Source organism: Eptatretus burgeri, chromosome 3 (genome assembly GCF_056783735.1).
Source record: "Eptatretus burgeri isolate ZD-2024b chromosome 3, Ebu_testis_v1, whole genome shotgun sequence".
NCBI classification, from domain to species: domain Eukaryota; kingdom Metazoa; phylum Chordata; class Myxini; order Myxiniformes; family Myxinidae; genus Eptatretus; species Eptatretus burgeri.
In genome coordinates, this window is record NC_140963.1 from 54,679,293 (window position 1) to 54,696,792 (window position 17,500).

General features: G+C 42.6%; 1 protein-coding gene across 11 annotated transcripts in view; it reads left to right on the forward strand.

The window, feature by feature from the left end:
• Positions 1–17,500, forward strand: part of TBRG1 (transforming growth factor beta regulator 1) — a 78,715-nt gene that overhangs the window by 12,848 nt on the left and 48,367 nt on the right. For 7 of the 11 annotated variants that reach the window (XM_085873457.1, XM_085873460.1, XM_085873452.1 and 4 more), the window contains exons 2-8: positions 4,158–4,327; positions 8,119–8,176; positions 8,630–8,712; positions 8,942–8,978; positions 9,646–9,708; positions 14,603–14,839; positions 15,108–15,178. In XM_085873457.1, the coding sequence (XP_085729583.1) occupies positions 4,158–4,327; positions 8,119–8,176; positions 8,630–8,712; positions 8,942–8,978; positions 9,646–9,708; positions 14,603–14,839; positions 15,108–15,178 (719 nt within the window). Of the gene's footprint in view, positions 1–4,157; positions 4,328–8,118; positions 8,177–8,625; positions 8,713–8,941; positions 8,979–9,645; positions 9,709–14,582; positions 14,840–15,107; positions 15,179–17,500 lie in introns of those variants that run through there. The other 4 variants (XM_085873462.1, XM_085873455.1, XM_085873456.1 and 1 more) reach the window with 4 other exon arrangements.

Sequence of the window (17,500 nt, forward strand, 5' to 3'; positions counted from 1 at the left end):
CAACGTGCACTCTGGAGTAGACTGGGCTTTGAGCTTCCACACCTGAGGCCAGACATGTGCAGCTGTCATGTACGCTTTTGCACCCAGGTGGGTGGGCTATACCAGCGTCTGGCTGAAGCCCAGCCCGGGATGGCGGACCACGTGGGGGGGTTGGCGCCAGTCGGAACGCCGACTCCGGCGATCACGTCGGGTTTGGCATGGCCCCTCCCCCGAGCTCCGGGCTCTATAAAACACGGAGAAGTCCTCCGTGAGGGTTGATATGTGAGTGAGTGTGTGTGTTTCACGCTGTGTCTCCTGTCTTCGACTCGGCCCACGTCTCACCTCGAAGGCCCGCCTTCTGTTCCTCGTTTCCCCCCACACGACCTCGCTTCCTGCTTTTCGACCAAGCCTCCTGCCTGGTCCTGCCTACTGCTCCACCCTTGCCCTCTGGACTCCTCCCTTCTCCATTAAAGCTCCTCCTGTTCAGAACACGATCTCCACACGTGCGTCTATGGCCAGAACAACGCTGCTATTGTTGCGTACCGCACCACGGAGCATCCCTCCCCCCGAAACACCCAGGTACCGAAAATTATAACCTCAACCCCCTCCCTCCCTGGCTGCAAAAGTGCCTTTTTCATTGGGGTTTCTTTTTCTGTGTGTATGTCTGAGTGTGCTGGCACCTGTCTGTTAAGTAAGCCTGTATAAGATCTTTTATTGTTGTTACTGTGAATAATCTCGTGTCAAGTCTGCACTGTGTCTGCTTAGTAAGTTGCTTGTGTAATTGTCGCACCCCCCACACCCCAATCCTCTTTCCCTACGTTACATACCCAATAAACCTTTGTTGTGCCACATGCTTTTCCTTGCTTGCTGTAAATAAATAATTATTGTAGAAATGCTCCCAGCTCGCCTTTGTCTTTTCCCTCATTGGTCCAGTATGGTTCGAATCCAGGTTTAGCCGGGTCTTTATTCCCCACGGTCCGTTCCTACTTTAGCCAGTACGTCCTTGGCAGTGCCGCTCGGCTGCATCCGAGCCGGAAAGGTGATCCAATCTGGTAGAGTGATCCGGTTCGGACAAGGCGTACCAAGGGCGTGGTTCCCCGGTTGTTAAACCGCGTGGTTAATTAGGAAACCCGATTCTAGACGGGAGGACCATAGGTCCTGTGGTTGAGTTATTGGTGTCCACGGTCAGTTAAGCGACCCGCAGCGTCACGGAATTATCCGTGAGCGACGGCCTACAATTCCGGGGAGTCTGGTGGAAATCGACGTAGCTTCCTCCACCTAGTGGTCTTCTCACCCGACCCCACCGGCCCGCAACAATATATTACCTCAAAAAGTTGTGGATGAGTTATGACAAAGCAAGGTGGATGAGTTGGATAGGTGACAAGAACAAGCAGATTGGATTTTGGTTTGGATCCAGCCCATCAGTGGGATACAAAACGTGAACTGTTCCACCTGGCAGAGGTATGCGCTCGACCGAGTAGCATTCTACCTTGTGATGTTTTGCCAAGTTGTCACTCTGTGAGTGATTTTTCATTTGTGTGTGTTTGTCTGTCCGCTCGCCTCCAGCCCAAACTGTTCAACCGATCGTTCTGAATTTTTCAGAGATTAATGTTACGGACCCTGCGACGGTCCCGCCTTGAAGTTTCATAAAATTTGGTCGACCGAAAAGGTCTACATAGGGCAATAAGCCAATTTGAGCCAAATTTTCTAAAATCCTCAAATTTCATCCGATTGACTTGAAATTCGAACAGGATTTGCATATCAGGTCATTGAATTCAACAACCTATTACTTTTGAGGTTATCATAGGTCAAAAGGTCAACCCAAAAGAGGCCAAATTTTAAAATTGTTTTTAAAATTGTCAATTTTCATCCGATTGACTTGAAATTTGAAGAGCATTTGCATATCAGGTCAGCCAATTCAACCACCTATTAATTTTGAAGTAAACAGACCAAAAGGTCAACAGTGACCAAAACGTCAACATCGGCCAAATGCCTGAAATCCTCAATTTTAATCCAATTAACTTGAAATTTGAAGAGCATTTCGTCACTGAATTCAACCACCTATTATTTTTGAGGTGAACATCGGCCAATTGAGGCCAAATTTAAAAAAAATCCTTAGTTTTCATCCGATTGATATGAAGCTTGAAAAGGATTTATTTATCAGGTCAATGCATTCAAACACCGATTAATTTTGAAGTGAAGCAAGGTCAAAATAGGCCAGAAGATTTTGTTTCGGATCCAGCCCATCAGTGGAATGCAAAACGTGAACTGTTCCATCTGGCAGAAGTATGCGCTGTACCGAGTGCCATTCTACTTTGTGCTGTTTTACCAAATGTCGCTCTACGAGTGTTTTTTCATTATCTTGCCAAAACGAAGTTTTTGCAAGATATGTTTGGCAGCTTGTATTTTTTCTTTTTTTTTTTTTTTTTTTTTTTTTGTCTGTAATCACGTATTAAAAATTCTGCAGAGCACAGTTATCATTGGAAATTTTTGTAACTTCGCATATCAGAGGCCTATAGAGGTCCCTTTCAGTGCATAAAATTTTGAAGGTCAAGGTCAAAGGTCAAGGTCACTTTGTCGCAAATCAGGGGAGTCGACGAAACCCTTATTTTTTGAGTAATTTTGATCGGATCGTCTTCAAACTTCATGGGAATACAGTTCATGGTCTGGCGCTCAGCTGATTAATTTTTGGTGGCGATTGGCCTTGACCTTCATGGTTAGCGCCTGAGGTCAAACATATTTGACCCCAAGGTCAAATTTTCAAGTTTTAGGAACCATATCGTGTAGTACCTCAAATTGAACACCTCAATGAGTGCTTTCTAGATATGTCAAGCTTGCGACATTATGACGTAATTTGGTGACGTTATGAGGCAAACGCATATTTTTCATGGTTACTCTGTAGAACGATTCTCATCGGAATCTCTCGTAGGCAGATATTCCTCAAGGAGTCGCTCCTGGTGGATAGCAGCTCTGTTCACCTCAGTGTGACCTTAAAGAAGTCACACGTGATCACCTTTTGGCAAGATACGGGTCAGGGTGACATTGGTTTATTTGTTTGTTTGTTTGTTATCACAGAACTTTTGTGTTTTTCTCCGCAAATGCTTGGCGGATTGAGACAATTTTCACCATTGGTGCGACTACTCATGTAGAATGTTGTAATGATAATTATGATGATAGGTTACGTGATGTGGCAGCCATGTTGGAAAATCGGAAAAACTTCGGACCTCTGTGTCTAGAAAACCGCACCAAAGAAATAATTGAAACTTGCCACATAGCAAGTACTCCTCATGGGGAATGAGTGTGATTTTTATGACATCATAGGTGCCTTCATTATGACATCATAATTGCATGTGTAGAACGCTACATCTGATCAGCATGAACATTTTTGAGGGTCATTTTGGGATAAAATGGTTCACAAAAAAATTGGCATCGGTCATGTGTTTTGGCAGCTGTATTTTTTTTTTTATTAAAATAAAGACCTTCAAAAATTTACATCTCTGAAATGGCTGAAACGGTCATCAATCCTCGCAGTTATAAAGTGGCAGTTCTAATTATGGCTCTTATTAATTACATAATGCACCAGTATACAAACCCCACACAACACACCACACAAAACATGTCTTGGTGAGGGTCTGCAATCTCTGATTGCTCTTTTTCCTGTTCCCTTCTGCGATGGCTGTGCATGAGGTTCAGTGGGACTTTTATGTTTGCACACTGAAAATATCCCAAAATATATATTTATTTTTTGTATACACTGTCGAGGCTCGTATGAGAGCTGACACACAGAACGTACAAGGGGAGCAGGAAGCAAGAGGGGTGGGAAGGGGAAGGAAAAAAACTGTGGAACAGAGACATGAGGAGATCTGTGTAAGGGAGAGGGATGGGGTGGAGTACATGGGGTAAACAAGATGGACACTACAGGTACTTTCAGGAAGGAAAGCAGGGAATTTGAAGGAGGTGAGTTTGGGGTGGATTAGCGGGGGTAGAAACGATCGAGTCTCCACTCGATCCCTCAATGCCAATGTTTTCATTGCCCTGTTGGTGCTGTATTTTGTATTTTATTAACATATCTCCCATTGACTGCAATTTATCATGTAAGAAATGTGTTGAAGATATTTCTTGTTTTGAAGTAGGGATTAACCCTTTACATCTCTTGGCACCCACCTGCTCCTCAACAGGCGCCAGTGAGCAATGTGAGCCCAGGAGGTGGCTCCCTGTCTCCACTCGATCCCTCACTGCCACCTCTCAGTAGCCTGGATACCAGTGTGGGGGAGGACATGGCTGACACTTTCTCTTTATTCCCCGGACTTGAAACGGTGGTAGTTGGAGGGCAGGATCATCTGGAAAGGTGAGGATAAATGTTAAGATGGTGTTGTGTTATTATAAATCGACAGAAGATGGGGTGGCATGGAAAAGGGGGAGAGAAAATTATTTGGGACAGGTTGATGTGAGGATGATTTACAGTGCCGAGTGGCTTTGGCAGACAGGATGCTTGTGTGCTGAATTGACTTACTTTGTTATGCAGGTTCTTCTCTGGACATGCTTATTTCCTTGACTCGGCAATGGCTTTCCGAAACCTAAAGGAGCCTCACCTGAATTGTCCCAAACCTTAATAAAGCCAGACGGCGCCATGGATTTTCATTTGTGCTTTTGATCTCCAGGATTCTTTCTATAAACTCCTTATACCACCAGGTTTGGTGGTGTAATGGTTAGAGCCTTTGCTTTGAGTCTGGGAGGTCGGTGCTTCAAATCCTGGCCAAGTCGCAACAAAAACTTTAAAACTTATGTTGTGCTTCATTGCTTGACGCTCAACATTTAAAAAGGATTGATGATGGACAAGCAGCCATTGCACAACTTTGATTGGTGCAATGGACTCCTCATGTGCTGAAGCTTTTTGTGAGGCATTCGTAATTGTGAATCTTATTATCAAATATTTCATAACTTGTATTTATCAAACAGTTGGTTTATAAAGAATCTGTTTCCATTCTCCAATGTTCACTGCATTCTGCATTTTGTATAAAGTGTGTCCAAGTTCTCCGTGAGCCTCAATTATAGTTTCATAAAAACACGAATTTGAGGTCATGTGATAAACAGAACTCGGACACTGGCCAGTGTGTTTATAATAGGGTGTAATAGAAACACTTACATATGTTTTGTAATCGACATAATTGTCAGTTATAACTGACTGGCCTACCTTAATTTTCAGAATATATTATCCCTTAATTATCCCTGGTGTTGGCTTAGCGGTTTAAGGTGGCTGGCTTGGGACCTTAGGGTCGTGAGTTTGAGCTCCTGTTGGCCGTGGAATTAACACCACGTGGGGTTAACTCAGCCTGTCATCTTTCTGATGTCTGCAAAATGAATACCACTGTACTGGGGTAAGAACCATTCGGGGTAACCTGTGTCGGAGTGGCGACCCATCCAGGACTCTACTCCTTGCTGATGAAACTGCCTCCGCAACCCTCTCTGCCTTGCGGTGCGAAATAAATGGTATTATTACCAGCAGAGTACCCGCCTTATGGGTGATCTTGTTCCAAGCATGCAACACGTTTTTCTGGCGCATACCTTTATCTGGGTGGTGTATAGGCAACTGACAGCTCAGTAGGGGAATTTTGTTGTTTCTGGGACTATCCCATTTCACCCATTGACTTTAATGTTAACTCGGGGGAAAAACTATTTGATCCTATCAATAAAAATGAGTAAATTTTTTTTCTCACAAACAGATTTCTGGCACCAACTTCTCCTTCTCCTCCCACACCTCTTCCACTCATCCTGCACCAGCTTCTCTGCATTAACTTGTTTCTGGGACCAAGCTCTTCCATGAGCCTCGACGATGCATCAAAAACTTTTATTTTATTTTACCCCCCCACCCTTCACCCCTGGCCATCCACCCTCAATCCCCTTTCTCTTACCTATTTATAATACCATTTGAACAGAGATTCCTTCCCTTTATATCCCTACCTGTGAATAATACTGCCTTGTGCTATAAAATGTTATATTTAAAATTAGAAGGGCACTTGGTAGAGCGCATACCTCCACCACATAATGCCAGATCCACGAGAACATATCGGGCCCAATCAATACATTTTTGAAATACCAGGTTAAAAATCGTTTTTGGCCTAATCTCTCAACGGTGAAGAATCACTTAAAAAAATAAATAATTCTCGCATCCAGATCTGGATTTGGATCTTCACCAAAATTAAATCAATTCATCCTTGCCACACACCCAACCTGTCCACCAAGTTTCATTCAAATCCGTCCACAACTTTTTGAGATATGCTATATATCGTTTTAGCTTGATCTCTCAATGATGAAGAATCATTCAAAGAATTATCAGATCCGGATTCGGATCTTCACCAAAATTGAATCAATTCTTCTTTGTCACACACCCAACGTGTTCAAGTTTTGTCTGAATCCGTCCACAACTTTTTGAGATATCGTGCTACGTATCGTTTTTGGCCCTATCTCTCAATGGTGAAGAATCACTTAAAAAAATTATAGTAGTCGGATCCTGATCCAGGTCTTCACCAAAATATAATCAGTTCGTCCTTGTCACACACCCAAAGTGTCCACGAAATTTAATCCAGATCCGTCCACAACTTTTTGAGATATCCTGTATGCAAACAGACAGAAAGGGGTGAAAACGTAACCTCTTTCACCTTTGGTGGCAGAGGTAACGATGTATTTCAGATATCTCATCCATTAAAAAATCGGTTTAAGTAAAATTACTTCTATATAAATGACCTCAAAACTCTGGAAAAGTACAGACCCAAGCAAAAATCACAACCTTGGTATTTAAATGGGAAACATAATCACTGTGGACAGTATCAAAAATATCATTGAAGGAATAACAAAGACAACCGTAAATAAAGCACACAGACTGAGAGATTTAAAAAGATTTCATGGATGTCAAGAAAACAATGGAAAAATAATTTACTACAATTTTGAAACGATATGTGGTTCAGGAGGAGCTCAGAGCAGAACGCTGAGGGAGGTTTATCATTTTGTCTCAACCAAGCAAAGATATTTAGCCCAAGAACAAACCCTCACTCATCATATTATTTATCAACATTCTCGATGGTGCAGAAAGTTACAAGAAAAGAAGGTGTTTTAATCAACGACAAACCCAACAAATATTTATTGGAAGCCTTTTTGAATTCATTTTGAAATACGAACAATTTTATTTTAAACACAAAAATATAATAAATAAATAGGTCCGAGAAAAATAATCTCTTGCTGATTTATAGATACTTTTCTGCTTAAAATACAATCTTCTGAGTGATCAGAAAGAGGTTTCACCAATGAAATTTTATTTTAAACACAAAAGTATCAATAAATCGGTAAGAGATTTCATTCAGAAAATTTTAATTAAACACAATAGTATATATATATATATATATATATATATATATATATATATATATATATATATATATATATATATATTATATATATTTTTAAACAAATCTGGAAGCCTTGTGCACACAGACAGACAGCCGTCCCCGTAGCTTTGTTATTTCGATAAGTGTGTGTTTCTAGTTAGGGCCCCCTACCTGTGTCTAATGGGAATTACATACATGCACTGTGAAGTTATTTTGATAGTTAAGTTTTGAATTACATCCATTAATCTTCTTCGACAACACCAGCATCAAGGATCAAATAGTTTTTCCCTGAGTTAACATTAAAGTCAATGGGGGAAATGGGATAGTCCCAGAACCAACAAAATTCCCCTACTCAGCTCTGTATCGGTGGGGAACCCTGGTTGCGTGCACGAAGTAAAAACATACCTATTGCTTTTTATTCAAAACTCTTCACTGCACTGGAAAATGTGGGGACAGGAATACTACACTGTAAATGGTGTGGATTTGTAATGCCCTCCCCCACCTGGAGGTGGCACTGCACTATACACATTTGCATAGACAATTTGCGTCCATCCTCCCCACCCCCCAGGACCAACTAGCAAAGATAAAAACCACCTCTATACTTTAATTGGGATCATGCTGATCCTCTCTAGCTTGTCTGGATTTAATCAGCCCAGAACTGTAGAAGGAGTAGTGCGACAAACAAACTCGCACAAACATACAAACACCGGTCCGTGAATTATCATAAGCATTATATTGTCCCTTGTGCATGTTCCAGCGATCCGCCAGCAGAGACACCAGAGAAGCAACACATGACATGGTTAAACGCAGCACAGGTGAGCATTTGTTTAAAAACATATATTTTTGCAAGGATGATAAATATTAATACAGTATTGTGTTATGCTATTTGAGAATAAAATGTCGAAAATGAATGGGGAAAGGCAATTGCATAGTATTGGGTTTGCCACTGAAAACATTTGAAATGGCAAAATCAGACTCGTCTTAAGCACTGGAACCCCTCCCCCTCCTCCCCCTTCCCAAGCACAGATCATTGTATTTCAATGTTAAATATAAACTTTGATTTTGAAAAGAACAAAAACTTTCAGAATGATGTTGATGTAAACTTTTCCAAAACTACGTGACCATCGCACAATGCCCCTTTTTGGTGGTGGTGCTTGGTACTCTTTCCATCCCCACCCCAGTAAAGTTGCCTTACTTGGCCTGAAGTCTGCTTTCTGATTTAAGTTGTCATACAAATTGCAAAGATATAGTGCATGCTTGTGTGACAGTTGGTTTTGGAAGATGCCCGCCGACCTTTGCACATAAAGGAGATAAAGCAGAGGGTCATACAGAGGGGATTGGTACAATCCAGGTAAGTTTGGGATGTGAGCTCATAAATCCTTGATTTCTGCTTCCCCTCATCATGGTGCGTTGGAGTAAGCGATTGGAAATAACATTTGTCAACAGCTTTTGCTTATTGTCTTTGTATTGAACAATACAGTATTGCTAGAATTTATTTTTTAATTTTACAGTGCTTTCAGGGTCTTTGTGGAGCTTATTCTGTTTGTTTTGCTTTTTATTACTATCATTATCTTTGGCAGTTCCAAATCCAGTCTTGAAGCTGTTATGTACAGAGAGGTAAGAACGTTTTCTCTCTCAGGATCTATGCAGTGTGTAGAAATGGGTGAGAACTACATTATTGCTTTGTATAAATTTTCTGAGTCGAGCAACCATTAGGCTGTTTTGTACTTGTAACGGTTTAAAGCTTGTGAATGGTGGTAGCTATGAAACATATTTGGTAATTCTGTACTTTAAATGGTCTTACGGATGGACGAGTTCCTGGTTTTTACCACAAGTATATCATGCAATAATCTAGGTTTGACAGGATAGCCTCGACGTATGCACATTCCCTCTAAGCCGTCGAGCCTGGGTTTGAATCCAGACCCAGCTATAAACTGTCATCCTGGTGTTTCACAGGCAGGATAATTTATCGATGTGTGTGCCGTCCCTTGGATGGAAGTTAAATGGACGTTCCGTCTCCCGGCATTAGTTGGTGGACATTAAAGATCCCATGGTGTAGTTGGCGAAGAGTCGGCGAGCTGTCGCTGGCGTTCTGGCCAAATTCCAAATTCCTGCCCCAACGTACAAAGGGCATTGCATCAGTGGCATATCCATGCCCTCAAACAAATGAAGCTATCCCACAGCCTTGTGTTGCATACAAAATAAGAAGAATGCAATAACCTTGTCATTGTCGTACCTTAATAATTATTGGAAGATCACTTTTTCATTATATTCCTTGTTTTAGACACAAAAAGGAAGCCGAAGATTCAAGAGGGTTGAGAATCAGAATGGAGTGTTTGGGCTGCTGGTGGGTGAAAATGTAGCTCGATGTAAAAATGACATGATCATTAAAAAATTGTAATGAATTACCAAAGTCTAGTACAAGTATATTCTTGAAGTATAAACTTCAAATAAAATATGTATTTTCCATTATCATTGTAAGTCAAGTATTCAAGTATTATGTTTTGTTGTTGTTGGACCATTGTTGCTTTATTATGAGGGAGTGGTTTCACAAAAGTAAACCTAATGGCAATATTTATGCCATCATCACCTTAAAGTATGGTAGCCTTGTGGTGAGGACATGGAACCATATCATCCCAGATGTTGTGGGTTAGTGTTAGGGGGAAGGCAACAATATTGCTATGGAACCGGGGTCTGAAGTCACCACGAGAGGGTTCCTCGGACCCGCTCCCTCACCTCCGGACCTGAGGCCACCAGCCACGGATAACTCTGCAGTCCGGAAGTTTGCTAGTCAACCACGGATACCAATTGAAACCACCAAACTGAGTAGGGTTCTTGCTCCTTTTATGAACGCATTACCTTCCCGGTGGTTTGGTGATCCCAATTGGGAAACTACACCCTCAACGCCCACCCGTCCACTTATTATGGCTGAGCGAAACCGTGGGTTGGATGTTGGCTCAACCAGCAGAGCCACTCAGTGGGGCAAAATCTTCCTGTCCATCTATGCTTGCACACTAAATCGGTCCAATTAAGGAAAGGAAGAAAGCAAGCAGGTCTGAAACGTTTGAGTTCGAAAACAAATACAGGGTGTTCCAAAAAGACCTGGACAACTTTGGTTGTTAATATGTTTAGTTCCACAAATGATTCAACATGCAAGTTCAGCTTGATTTCCATGCAAGGCAAGGAAGGAATCCACCATTGTGGACTGGTATGAGAGAGTGTTACAAGAGGTATAAGGAGACTGGAAATTGTCAGAAACAAAAGTACCAGTCGACAAAGCACAAATGTAGCAGATGTTGAATGAGTGTGTGAATCATTTCAACAAAGTCCCAGAAAATCAATTTGACGTGCATCCAGGGAACTGGAACAACCAACCACCAATGTACACAGGATTTTGCATAAGAGACTGAAGCTTTATGCCAAAAGGTGCAGATTCTGCAAGAACTCAAATCAAATGATGGACCCAAGTGCAAGGCGTTTGCCTTGGAAATGCTGTCGCATAGAGGATGACGAAGATTACCTGAAAAAGGTCATGTTCACAGACGAAGCTTGCTTTCATGTATCGGGGAAGGTCAACCAGCACAATGTGAGGATTTGGGGCTCTGAAAACACCCATGTGGTCATTAAGCACATACGCGACAGTCGAAAGGTCAACGTGTGGTGTGGCTTTCTCCATGACAGCTTGGTGGGTCAATTTTTCTTTGTGGAGGATACGGTGACCTCCACAATTTACATGAACATTTTGAAAGGATTTGTCTTCCCACAGATTGAAGACCTGCAACCTGAAATCATTTTTCACCAGGATGGTGCTCCCCTCATTGGGCCTTCATCGTTTGAGCCGTCCTGAATGAAAAATTTCCAGGTCGCTGGATTGGCTGAGATGGACCAACTTCCTGGCCCCTATGATCACCAGACATAATCCCCCTTGATTTTTTTTTTTCTATGTGGGTTTGTCAAAGATGTTGTCTACAACACCAAGGTGGCAAACCTGCAGGATCTTCATTTTCGGATCACAGCTGCATGCACACTGGTGGGATGCAAACAAGCTGAGCCGAACATGCCAAGAACTCGCGTAACGCCTTGATATCCTGTGCATGACAAACAGAGCTCACATTTCGGTGTATTGATAGAGTATACAAAACTTTGAGTTTCTGTCATATAAACCAAAGGGTATCGTTGAATCATTTGTGGTTCGAAATATATTGACAACCAAAGTTGTCTGGGTCTTTTTGGAACAAGTTGTACATTTATACGCAAGCACAACTCTCGGCAATATTTATGAAGGACGTACAGTCAACCCCTGCTTCATCGCGGTTCACCTATCGCGCCCCCAGTTCATCGCGGGTTTTCCCTTGGAACGTAACTATTTTTTTCTGCGGATTCCCCCGGTACATCGCAGTGGTAATATACAAAATATAAATCATTTAAGCAATAAATTATAACACGTGGTGCTCGACCAGTTACACAACGCACGAGACAAAGTTTCGCTTGTGAACTACGAATATTTTCTACGTTTTTTTTCTCCAAGCCTCACGATGCCGCCCAAACGCCCTGCACCTTCCAAGGCTTCTGGCAAGGAACCGAAGCGCCAGAGGAAGGTCCTGGGACGCTCCAGGATAGGAGAAGGTTAAGGTAAAGGTGCTCGATATATGCTTCGGGAAGGAAAAAGGTTTGCCGCGGTTGGACGAGCACTGCTCATACCTAGCACCTCAAAACCGACCAGACCAGACTAGTCGATATCCGGCACCTCAAACCCAATCACTGCCAAACCGACCAGACCAGACTAGTCGATCTCAGGCACCTCAAACCCAAACCGACCAGACCAGACAAATCGATTTTTTTGGGGGGAGGCGTCCATTCATCGTGGATTTTCACTTAGCGCGGGGAGGTTTGGAACGTAACCCCCGCGAGAAACGGGGGATTACTGTATTTACAATCACACAGGAATCACAAACAAAGATCACAATTAAAAGGTACAAAATAAAAGTAGTTGTCCTTAACGTTTATAGAGGCCACTTACACATTATTATCAAAAACTAAACATCGGACTGGCGTGCCATCAGACACATTCTGTGGAAACTTAGATAGAAAAAATGAAGACTATTTCTGGACGAAGTTTGGTGGTGACCTCTCTCTTACCCTGCACGAACAGGTGGGCTCGTGCCGGTCCCAAGTGGAGGGAGCTAGGGAAGGTCAAGGTGTGTATGGAAACGAATTAATTGAGAGAAACGGCATATGCAATGTAGCCTTAGAGTTTAGAGGAAATGGTGTGAGATGCAAGTCAGTACCTCGCCCGGATGGGTCAAGAGGTCAATTGTTGAATGCTCTCTTGCAATTGTGGGGTCTCTTTTGTGCATCTAAAGCAGATGATTAGGGGGTTCTTAGAGGGAAGCATGAGAATGATTGTGTATGTCTGTAATGGAGCTGCCTTGCCATGCCAAGGATCCCATGGCTTTCTTGCCCTCGTGTCTGGCTCCGTGCCTGACTCCTCACAATGTGGTCTGCCCAGCCCAGCTCGACTCAGCTATGGTGCAGCTTGTCTTGGCTTCGCGCCACCCATTCTTGGTCAACACAGCTTGTTTCCAGCAGGAATCCCTTTTCACAAGTGCAGGCAGGCAAGCAATCTCTTTTCACTCAGGTCTTTGACACGTTTAAACAGCCGCAAATACTCTGGTATTCCAGCTTTTAAGCCGCTTGGGCTGGGCGGAGACACGAGGGAGCAAAGTTCATTTTAGGTGGAGCTCCCAAGAGCAGAGGTCACACCATGCCCTTGACTCTGCATGAGGCACCCTCATTGGCTCTGCTCACCAGCCAACACCCCTGCAACGAAAATCATTCTAAAGGTCTGACTCTTCAATGGTGTCGGCCCCTCGCCATGTAACAGGTTTTCTCTGCCCAGCCAATTATCTTTCCCACCTAGCGCCTTTGAATAAATGAAGGGTTTTCATCGAGTAATGTGTCGTGTTGTGGGAAACATGCGGGGGGGGGGGGGGAAGGAAGGAAGGGAAGTCAAATGAATTAAATTGGGTGTAAACGATTAAGGGTTCTATAGTTTGAATGGCACATGGCGAAGGAGTTATGGGGAAATGGAGATTCGGCAGTGTAAGACAGGGTGAAGATGTTATGGGGAATTGGAGTACGGAGTTTCGAGCAAGTAGCGAACCCATGGAAATGCGGTTCAAAAGATGGATGGAGCATGGATTGCAAGATTGAGAGTTGGATGAAGGGGGAAAGGCCTCGCTAAGCCAACACAATGCATTTGTCTCTCATCCATCTGGACAACTGGCAGGAAATCTATTCCACACAAATTAAAGAAATAATGAATTCTGGGAACTACTATATGTCTCTGCTTGGGGGTCCATTTCCATGGCTGCAACAATATTGAGGATTTTAATTCAAAGTTCCTGGAAATTGAGCTCATCTCAAGAGAATTACCAAGTCTTTACCTGATTGCCTGTAAAAACCCAGCTGGCTGACTTGTGATAGCCTCAGAGCAACTTGGGATGAACACTAAAATGCAACCTGTGATAAAACGGTGCCACCTAAACCTAAGAGATTTATTGATTAATTTTTTTACCAAATATATATATTTATATAAAAAATGGTTTTCCTTGAAGGTCATCCTTTAAAAGACCCATAATATGGAATCTGAAAGTGCTTCGTTGGTGATATAAGGTGAGCAGGAGCGAGGAGCCTGCTCATTCTCTTCTGAGGACTGCTTTAAGCTCAAGTGAAATATTGTGTTATTATGGAGGAGTATGAGGTCTTGTTCTACTATGTTTGTTACAGGATGAAATCTCCCAATGTATATCTTCACTTTCTTTCATAGTATGTCTCGGTATAACTGACTCATGACGCTGCTCTCTCGATAAGGTTTCATAATTTGTTGCCCATTACAATGCGAGAGTCAAATGACTCGTAATACTGTATAAGATTAGGATAGATGGTCTTGCTGGTTTATTTGTGGAGTGTTGTTGACACTTTTATGCTTTTGACAATTTTTCATCATTCATAGAAGCCTAATCATATGAGAACTGTCAAAAGTATTTCAGATGTTAACCTATTGGGCAGCCTGAACCAACCCCATTGGCATGGAATCTCCCAAATTCTCATGTCTGTAATGTATAACCAGTATACTGTTACATATTTTGATTTTGTTGTGCATTTGTAAAACTGATGATGGTTTCTTTTTTTTTCAATATAAATTTGATACGACAACAGCAATTGTTGAATGACTGCAGACACTGGATGAAAAACGGCAGCAACGACTTCTTCACATGTATCCATCCACAAGCCCCCCCAACACGGGCAGCACTCCCAAGAGCGTCTCGCCCCGTGGTATAGCGGGTGTGTTGTCACGCAGCATTGTGGGAAGCACAAAGGGGAAGGTGCGACGAGGCACGAGGAGGGGTGTGAGAAGCATTCGCTTTCACGAACGATATCGACGCCTTCGGCGCTTGGCTCGGGCAACCATTTTTGTACGTCTGCTGTGTACATTTTCTGCCCGATTACAATTTTTTTTTAAATATTGTAATAATTTCAGGATAGATTACGATCTAATAATTTATCTTTGATTATTGATTATGCTTGTCAGCAATAGCTCACAATGTGTTTTGTTTTTTTTGTTTTGTTTTAAATTTTAGTTTATTGCTGATGAGCCTTGAAGTGTTCCAAAAACAGTGGAACATCAAATAATATATTGTTCATTGTAAGTGATCTGTGTATTGTGTGCCTGTATGAGTGCAGCAGAACGCTGCTTTGTGTGATGAACTGGCGCACACACAGGATAAACTGATCAGAGCCAAGGAGGAAAGGCTGTGAGTCCTCTCACTTGTTTATCTTTTTTTCTCCTTGATCTTCCAAAAGTCTGCAATTTGTACACAAAATAATGAGAGCATGCATTCGTGCAATTGCTCTAATGCATTCCAATGAGTTGGAATGGGGTCCGGAATAAAAGCAAGTCATGTGTCATTGTACATTACAGAATGGGTAACATGTTGGGATGGATACAACAAATCGAGTAATGCTTCAGTTTCTTGACCTGCTCGTACAATGAAAAGATAAATGCAATATAATATAATATATTTTGCATAAGTGGTGTTTTTCATTTGCACAGGTTGGTGAAATGGCTAATCCATGTCATAGTCCTTGTGAATGAGGTCCCAATTACAGCAAAAATGTACAAGTTTTTAAACTGCATTTCAAAAATACAGTAGAATTTGGAAAATTAAGTTGGGAAGCTCACAACGCTTTCTTCTCCCCAGGCCCCAAACTGGGATGGTGGCTTTGGCAGTAAATTATCAGGGTGGTGCAGCAATTTTACATCCCCTGTTGTGCACCGGGTCGACTGACCACCTCATGAAGACTGCTCACACATAATTACCTACTCTGGTGAAAGACACCTTGGAATCTTTCATTGTCCACCGACGATTGCTAGCTGAGGGGCCATTTAGGATAATCTCCCAACCAACAGATGACACATTTATTGATGCAATGACATCTTGCTTGCAAGCTTGGTGTTGGCTCAGTGGTGAGGGTGGCTGGCTTGGGATTTCAAGGTCCTGAGTTTGAGCCCCATTGGCCACTGAAATAACACCAGGTGGGATTGACTCAGCCTGTCATCCTTTTGAGGTCGGCAAAATGAGTACCAGTGTACTGGTATAGGGGCACAGCATCAGTGGCATAATTGCGCCCCAACAAAACGATAGCTACCCAGCAGCCAAGCTGCTATATGCAAGAAGAAGAAGAAGCCTGAAGCACTCTGACATGGGGTACCTTGGGAGGTGCACTTGTGTGTTTGTAATTTATATTTTGGTTTTCAACATCTGTTCATGCATTCTGTCTGCAATGCATTGGTTTTTTTTCACTAATTTTGAGATTGTTGGCTGATCACAATAAAATTTAAGTTGATAAACATTCTGCATTTGCTTCCAAATACTGTCCCCAACCCATAGTTCTCTATACCCACCCTACTCAGTCATACTCAACTTTTCCTGGACTCTGTGCCTTTTGTACATGAGAATGTGGAATGTTTCTAGCATCACCTCGCTCTGATTCTGCAGCTGGCCCAGGCAGCAGCAACGCATGGGTTCTAAAAATCTGCTCTGTTGCTCTTGCATCTTCTCTTTCTGCTCTGTTCACCCTATAATTTGCCCTAAGTCATCTTCTATTTTTTTGGAAGTCAGCCAACATTACTGCTTGACATAAACATGGTGCAAAATCTGATACCCTAAATTACAGGCCTATGAGCTTGCTTCCAATCAGCAACGTCATGTCATCCATAACTGCAGTTGACATAAAATCATTCTTTTTCTCCAATGGCCTGATCTCAAACTGTTGGTTCAGATTCAGACCTGGTCACTCTACCCTCGACATGATGCCACTTTTGAGTTGCTCTCACAACTCTTCTGTTACTTTTACTCTTCGTTTTGAGTTACTGTTCCACTACTCTCCCAACAATGGATGGAGGCCCTCATTGTCAGATATCGATGAGATCAGGGCTATCTCTCTGGACATATCTGGCACTCCTTGGTGCTGATTGCTATTGGTGCCGGTGGTGCCGGTGCACACCTGGTGCCCCTTGGTGTCGCTGCCAAATTAACTGTGCACAGTTGCTTGGCGTGAAAGAAGACAGATCTGAGATGGTGAATGGCTGTCTTGAAGACCTGGAGGGAAGAATGACATTTAAAGAGTGTGTGGAAGGTGGTTCCACAGTTTGGAAAAAAAGTAATAAATGAGGTGAGCAGTGGTTCTGGATTTAGGCAGTTTCACAAGGAGTGGGTTGCTGGTGGACCGTGTGCATCCTGCAGATACCTGGGGTGGGGGGGGGCGGGACGGAGCACCGAGAGGGAAGAGGGTGCAAGACCAGAAATGAGGTGGAAGAAGACAGAGAGACCACCAACCTGTCCGGTGATGGTGAAGTGATAGTTATGTTCAATCGGTGTTAATTGAACACTGAACAGTTACCAATGATTGAACAGTTATTAACATTGATTGAACAGTTATGTTCAATCAATGTTATTTAACCTGTTGTATATCACTCACTCACTACATGAATATGTACATTGTGAGGATAGTCTCATCGAGTATGGTAATAATCCTCTGGTATTGCACTGTAAATCTTGACACATGAATTTTTT